This window comes from Chenopodium quinoa, unplaced genomic scaffold, assembly GCF_001683475.1.
Source record: "Chenopodium quinoa cultivar QQ74 unplaced genomic scaffold, ASM168347v1, whole genome shotgun sequence".
NCBI lineage: Eukaryota > Viridiplantae > Streptophyta > Magnoliopsida > Caryophyllales > Amaranthaceae > Chenopodium > Chenopodium quinoa.
The window spans coordinates 665,637-673,262 of record NW_018745068.1 but is presented as its reverse complement, the minus strand read 5'-3'; the positions used below and the strand labels follow the sequence as shown (position 1 = coordinate 673,262).

The following is a 7,626-nucleotide window of genomic DNA, read 5'->3' as shown; positions in this document are numbered from 1 at the left end:
GCAACTTACGTTTTTTCATTTCGGAGTAAATGGAGGAGTGGCTTTTGTTTAAGAATTTTAGGGTGGGTAAGGCATTGGGTTGGTCTGACTCTGGGTTTTGGGACGATTGTCCCGATTTTGCAGTTTTTCTCTTCTTACCAATCCTTAGACTCATGACTGCCCGCCTCTCTTTTTTTCTGTTTTCACTCCTTTTCAAAGCCAACTCCGGCTATTTCCACCCTTAACCTCCACAAAACTACAATGTACCTGTTCACAAGCAATAATAATCCAACCAACGCAACGAATATAGCCTAAGATAATAACCAACAACAACAATTTCAACAAAATCCAGCAGTAATTTCAACAATAATCAACCAAATTTCGCTAATAACCTAAGATAATCAAAATCCTTGCTTAAAAATTAATCAAAAGAGAATAATTAACGAAGGAAATTGAATACCTTTACCCTTATGCGAAAAATTGCTGTTTTGGTGTCGATTTGGTGAGGGTTTTGAGTAGTAAGGAGTTCGATGCGGTTGGTGTTGAGGATGACTAATTGCTTTCTTTGATGATGAACAAACGGAGAAGATGAATGATTGAAGCTTGAGGATGATTGATTTATGAGAATGATTGATTTAAGAGGATGGAAGAAGATGATCTTGAGTATGGTGGTGAGGAGCGGCCGCGAAGGGAGAGAAAGGCAATGAGGGGTTTGAGTTATGTTTGTGAGGGTTTAAGGGAAATTGCGGGAACAAAAGACGAAACCGTATTTTTTTTTGATACCCAGAAAGGCGCGCCCGCGCCCTACGGAGGCGCGCCCGCGCCTCAGTGAAAACGCGGCCCGCTCCTAAATCGCGATAAAATCGCTCCAACTCCCTGGAAATCAGACCAAGCTATTGTCGCGCCCGCGCTCTGCATAAGCGCGCCCGCGCCACTTTGGTATCGTGGGCCGCTCACAAATCGCGACAAAATCGCTCCTATTCTCTGGAATTGGATGAGTATTAAGACCAAAGAGCTGGCGCGCCCGCCTCTAAAACAGGCGCGGCCGCGCCTACTTTATGACGCGAGCCGCTCCTCAATCGCGCCTAAATCGCTCCTACTTTCTGGAATGGGAGCAATTTACATTCATGTAAAAGGCGCGCCCGCGATGGAACCAGGCGCGCCCGCGCCTTGCTGCTCTTGCCGATCGCGCTTCAGCCGCGTCCAAATCGCGCTGAGGTTCTGTCTCTTTAGTATTCATTCGAGCACAATTTCTCAAAATTCCTCATTTTTGCTTTACTCTTGTCTCTCTTTCCTCGTGGACACACACAATCACACCTACATCAAAATTGATTGGGAAAAATGTTAGATGGATTAGTTCAAGCGATTTGAAAGAAAATAAAATCAAAGAGGTTAGAAACCGGGTTGCCTCCCGCAAGCGCTTCTTTAACGTCACTAGCTTGACGTACTTCACACGGAATCATGGTGACTTGAAAACATCAATGAGAGATAAATTTTCTGGCTTCTCAATTAGTTGACCCTCATAGTATGGCTTGAGACGGTGCCCATTCACTTTGAATGGAGGGTACTTGTCATTGAATATCTCAACTGAGCCATAAGGAAAGGCTTTGGATACTTGAAACGGACCGCTCCATCTAGACCTCAATTTCCCGGGGAAGAGCTTGAGTCTTGAATTGTAGAGTAGGACCTTTTGTCCTTCCACAAATTCCTTCTTGGAAATTTGAGCGTCGTGCCATGCCTTGGTTCTTGCTTTGTAGAGGCTTGCACTGTCATATGCGTTCATTCTCAACTCTTCCAACTCATGAAGCTCTAGAAGCCTTTGCTCACCCGCATTGTGGAGATCAAAGTTGATTTGCTTGATTGCCCAATGCGTTCGGTGCTCCATCTCTACGGGTAAATGGCAATTCTTCCCATAAACAAGCTTATAGGGGGTAGTCCCTATAGGAGTCTTGAAGGCGGTCCTATATTCCCACAATGAATCAATGAGCTTACTAGACCAATCCTTCCTTGTTCTAGCAACGGTCTTCTCCAAGATGACTTTCAACTCCCTATTTGTGACCTCCGCTTGACCACTTGTTTGGGGGTGGTAAGCAAGGCCTCGCTTGTGCGATACACCATACTTTGAAAGAAGCTTGTTGAATGCATGGTGCTTGAAGTGTGAGCCTCCATCACTTATGATTGCCTTAGGAACACCGAATCTTGGGAAGATGACTTTCTTGAACAAATTGATGACCACCTTTGAGTCGTTGGTGGGAGATGCCACGGCTTCCGCCCACTTGGAGACATAATCAACGGCAACTAGAATGTGCCGGTTTCCTTGGGATGAGATGAAAGGGCCCATGAAGTCAATTGCCCAAACATCAAAAATTTCTAGTTCAAGAATCGGATTTTGGGGCATCTCATCACGCCTTGATATGTTCCCCGTCCTTTGGCACCTATCACAAGTCTTAACAAATTGCCAAGCATCTTTGAATAGAGACGGCCAAAAGAGCATGCATTGCAAAACCTTGGAAGCGGTCTTTTGAGCACTCATATGACCACCACAAGGGGATGAGTGGCACATTGAGAGCACATCTTGGAACTCTTCATTAGGAACACATCTTCTCAAAAGTCCATCCACCCCTCTCTTCAACAACATGGGGTCATCCCATATATACTTCTTTGCTTCATACTTGAGCCTTCGATGTTGTTGAGGAGTGAAATCCGGAGGTATGGCACTACAAGCCAAGTAGTTCACAATATCCGCATACCAAGGCTCCGATTTTGCCTCAAGAGCATATAAGACATCATCCATAAGGGCATCTTCAATTGGCAAATCGTCTTCATGTATTCTTGCACCTCCCAACCTAGAGAGGTGGTCCGCCACCACGTTCTCGGCTCCCTTCTTATCTCTCATTTCGTAATCAAAATCTTGAAGGACCAACACCCATCTCAACAACCTCGGTTTGGCCTCCTTCTTACTTATCAAATATTTGAGAGCCGAGTGATCGGTATACACTATTGTCCTAGAACCAATGAGGTAGGTTCTAAACTTCTCAAATGAGTGGATAACCGCCAAAAACTCTTTTTCGGTAGTTGTATAATTCCGTTGAGCATCATTGAGAGTCTTGGACAAATAGTATATAACGTGAAGTTTCCCATCCTTTCTTTGTCCTAGAACTGATCCAATGGCCTCGTCGCTTGCATCGCACATTAGCTCGAATGGTAGAGACCAATCCGGTCCTTGGACTACGGGGGCGGTGCAAAGAGCCTTTTTCAACCTGCAAAATGACTCATGACAAGCTTCATCAAATACAAATTCTTTATCCTGTTGCAAGAGAGATGTGAGAGGCTTAGCAATAAAAGAGAAATCTTTGATGAAGCGGCGGTAAAAGCCGGCATGACCAAGGAAGGACCTCACTTCTCTCACATTTGTGGGAGGAGGAAGCTTCTCAATCACATCAACCTTCGCACCATCAACTTCGATGCCCGCTTGGGAGATTTTATGGCCAAGAACAATGCCATTTTCCACCATGAAGTGGCATTTCTCCCAATTGAGCACCAAGTTGGCACTCTCACACCTTTCTAAACAACGAGATAAATTCATTAGGCATTTCTCATACGTGCCTCCACCAACGGAAAAGTCGTCCATAAAAACTTCCATTTCTTCCTCGATCATTTCACTAAAAATTGACATCATGCATCTTTGGAAGGTAGCCGGGGCATTACAAAGACCAAAAGGCATCCTACGGTAAGCAAAAGTTCCGTAGGGACAAGTGAAAGTGGTCTTTTCTTGATCTTTTGGGTCAATTGGGATTTGGAAGAATCCCGAATAACCATCAAGAAAGCAATAAAAGGCATGCTTTGTAAGCCTCTCAAGCATTTGATCGATGAACGGTAATGGAAAATGATCTTTGGAAGTGTTGGCATTTAATTGGCGGTAATCAATACACATACGCCAACCCGTAACAAGCCGAGTTGGGACCAATTGTTGCTTATCATTGACCATTACCGTCATACCTCCCTTTTTCGGCACTACTTGAACCGGGGACACCCAATCACTATGAGCGATTGGATAGATAATCCCCGCTTCAAGTAGCTTGGAAACTTCCTTTCTCACAACCTCTTGCATGGAAGGATTAAGTTTCCTTTGCCGTTGCCTACACGGCTTAGCACCCTCCTCTAAATCGATTTTATGCATGCATAGGGAGGGGCTTATACCCTTGAGATCATCAAGAGTATAACCCAAAGCCTTCCTATGCTTTTTCAAAACATTAAGCAATGAGGAGGTTTGTTCTTCCGTGAGGTTAGCATTGACAATGACCGGAAAAGTATCATTAGCATCCAAAAAGACATACCTCAAGCCCGAAGGTAGAGGTTTCAATTCTACCTTCGGAGCTACCTTACCATTGGAGATTTCCTCCTCTTCTACTTGGAAGACTTCATATGGTTGGAGCATCTCTTGGTCGGGGGTTGTCTCCTCTTTCTCATCAAGCATTTCCTCATATAATTGCATCTCCTTTTGATCACCTACCTCATTCTCATTCAACAAAACATTCTCAAGTAGATCATTAGAAGCATGCATATGAGGGTACCTAAACTCATTCATCAAGTTTTCAATTGTATCTATTCTAAAGCATTCATTGCTAGAGGAAGGTTGTCTCATCACCTTATTCAAATCAAATTCGATAGAATCATTGTCAACCTTCAAGGTCATCTTGCCTTCTTTGACATCAATAATTGCTTTAGAAGTAGCTAGGAACGGCCTACCCAAGATTATAGGAATTCTTTCATCTTCATCCATCTCAAGAATATAAAAGTCCACCGGAAAAGTGAACTTACCAACTCTAAGGGGTATGTCCTCTACTTTCCCTATAGGCAATTTTGTGGACCTATCCGCTAGTTGGAGGGTGATGTTTGTAGGTGAAAGGTTTCCCACATTAAGCTTTTGGTAGATCGAGAAAGGCATTAAACTCACACTAGCACCTAGGTCACACAAAGCTTTCCCCAAATGAACCTCATTGATAGAACAAGGGATGGAAAAACTACCGGGATCTTGCAATTTAGTTGGTAGCTTACTAGAGAGAATAGCACTACAATTTGCGGTTAAGCTAACGGTTTCAACTTCTCTCCTTCCATTCAAGAGGTCTTTTAGGAATTTAGAGTAGTGTGGCATCTCTTTCATAGCATCCACAAAGGGTATAGAAACATGCAAGCTCTTTACTACATCTAAAAATTTTCCGAATTGGACATCAAGCCTAGACCTAGCAAATCTTTGGGGAAAAGGTAACCTCTCATTCCTAGGTTGGAGATTAAGGGGTAAAGATGTTTGATCTTTGGTGCTCTCCTTTTCGGGTTCCTTCTCTTTCTCTTTCTCACCCCTCTCATTCTTTCCGGCACTTCCCTCTAGAATCTCATTCTCTTTTGATGACTCATCCTCAACCTCAAGTCCTATCCTCACATCGGGACTCTTCTCAACATTTAGATCACTCTCAAGGATCTTCCCACTTCTAGTAGTAATGGCATACATAGACTTGGGGTTGACACCTTGGCTAGGTAAAGAAGAAGATGAAGAAGGGGAGGATGAAGAACTTGGTTGGGCAATTTGAGAGATTTGGGTCTCAAGCATTTTCATGTGTGCCTTGATTTGTTTCTTTTCTTCCTCTTGACTCTTATTATGGTTTTCTTGATTTTTAATGAAATTTTGAAGCATAGTCATCATAGGATCCGGAGGGGCTTCTATTTGGAGGGGTTGAGTAGGGGGAATTTGAGAATGGGGCCTTACTTGGTCAAAACCGGGGGGTCTACTATTTTGTGAGAAAGTAGAAGCATTTTGAGGTCTATTACCCCCGGAACCCTGATTGGAATTAAAACGTTGTTGGTTGTTGGAATAGTGTTGTTGGTTTTGATTCCAATTGGGTCTTTGGTTTGGGTAGCTTCTTCCATTGTAATTGGAAGAGTTTCCCCTACCTTGGCCTTGGTTATCATAACCACCACCACTTTGATTCCATTGACTTTGATTCCAACCTTGGTTTTGATTCCAACCACGGTTTAGGTTTTGATTCCAATTGGGCCGCATTCCATTATTTCCCTCACGGGGCACAAAATTCATGGCATTAACGTCTTCAACATTATCATCATTTTCATGGGGAGGGGGACCTTCACTTATGGACATACATTGCTGAGAATTATGATCATAGCCTCCACATATATCACAAAACATACAACCGGGAGGCATGGCATTGTAATTAGAGGGAGAAGAAGTAGAAGGACTCATACCATGGCCTCCCTTGGGAGAAGGGGAGGAAGTATTTTGAGAACTTGATTTCATGAACTCCTCCATTTGTTTCGCCATCTTTGCCATTTGGTTGGAAAGATTTGTGATGGCATTGGTTTGTTCGACGGATTGTATCGTTCCTTTGCTAGAAGTGGCTTCCCTCTCACCTTCGTACCAATCCTCATAATTGCGCACAACATCTTCTATGATACTCTCCACTTCATCTTCCCTTTTGTTCATGATTGGGCCTCCGGCTCCGGCATCAAGGCTAGTCTTGCTTTGAGGGGAGAGTCCTCCGTATAATGTTTGGAGAACTTGCCAATTAGGAATCCCATGGTGTGGGCACTGCCTTTGTAACTCTTTGAATCTCTCCCATGCCTCACAAAGAGACTCTCCACCTCTTTGGCGGAAACTTTGAATCTTTGAGCGAGCCTCGGCGGTTTTCTTGTGATTGTAAAACCTTCCTAGGAACGCCGTAGTTACCTCATTCCAAGTCGTGAGGGAGCCGGGGGGGACATCCTTGTTCAACCAATGTTCCGCCGCTCCCATGAGTGAGAACGGGAACATCTTCAATCTTATGTACTCTTGGGAGACTCCGTTGATCTTGATAGTGTCACAATACTTGAGAAACTCTTTGAGATGCTCATGGGGATTCTCAAATTTCCCACCGGTAAATTGCCTCTTCTCTATCATTGAAATGAAATTAGGCTTTATCTCGAAATTGTTTGCTTGAGTGGTGGGGGCTAGGATCCCACTTTGAGAGGCATAAGGTTCGGGTGCTCCAAGTTGCTTTAGTGACCTTTGATCACCCATGTTTCCTGATCCAGCCATGCTTTGTTGATTATGGTATTGGGCAAATGGGTTGGGAATTGAGCCTGTGGATGGTTCGCTCTCCTCACTTGAAGTGGGTGAAGATGGGGCAGGGGAACTTCTCACTTCCTCTTGAAGTGGGTCTTCACCTCTCTCCCTTGCTTGTCTCCTCAATTGGGCTAGAGTACGCTCTAGCTCGAGGTCTATGGACACCAAAGGCCTAGAGCAATTAAGCCTCCTGTGCATATACAAAGCTAAGCAGAAAGTGAGCACTGACAAGATACGGAAAAACAAAAGAATAGAAAAGAACTAGTCTCAACAAGAAAATAAACACACAATGGAAACCGTTTCCCCGGCAACGGCGCCAATTTGACAGGCGGTATTTTAGGTCGTCACTAAGACACCTCTATCAAATGATATTTGTAGTCCTAAACATGCAACTAAAAGTGTATAGAGGCAAGTCAAGGGTCGAACACAGGGAAACGATTAAGCACCGCTATTTATCTCCTAATGTTAATCTAATTCGATCAAGAAGTATGGTGGGTAAAGTAATGACTAAGAGGGATAGAATAACAATTAAA

The 7,626-nt window shown here is 43.8% G+C and overlaps 1 protein-coding gene across 1 annotated transcript; it reads right to left on the bottom strand.

Moving 5' to 3' along the window:
- Positions 1-1,438: 1,438 nt before the first annotated feature.
- On the bottom strand, positions 1,439-7,291 carry LOC110709478. Its single transcript, XM_021887701.1, has 3 exons — positions 6,411-7,291; positions 4,180-5,510; positions 1,439-3,543 (listed from the first exon to the last, which is right to left on the bottom strand). The coding sequence occupies exons 1-3, from the start codon at positions 7,289-7,291 to the stop codon at positions 1,439-1,441; spliced, it is 4,317 nt and encodes a 1,438-aa protein (XP_021743393.1).
- Positions 7,292-7,626: the final 335 nt, after the last annotated feature.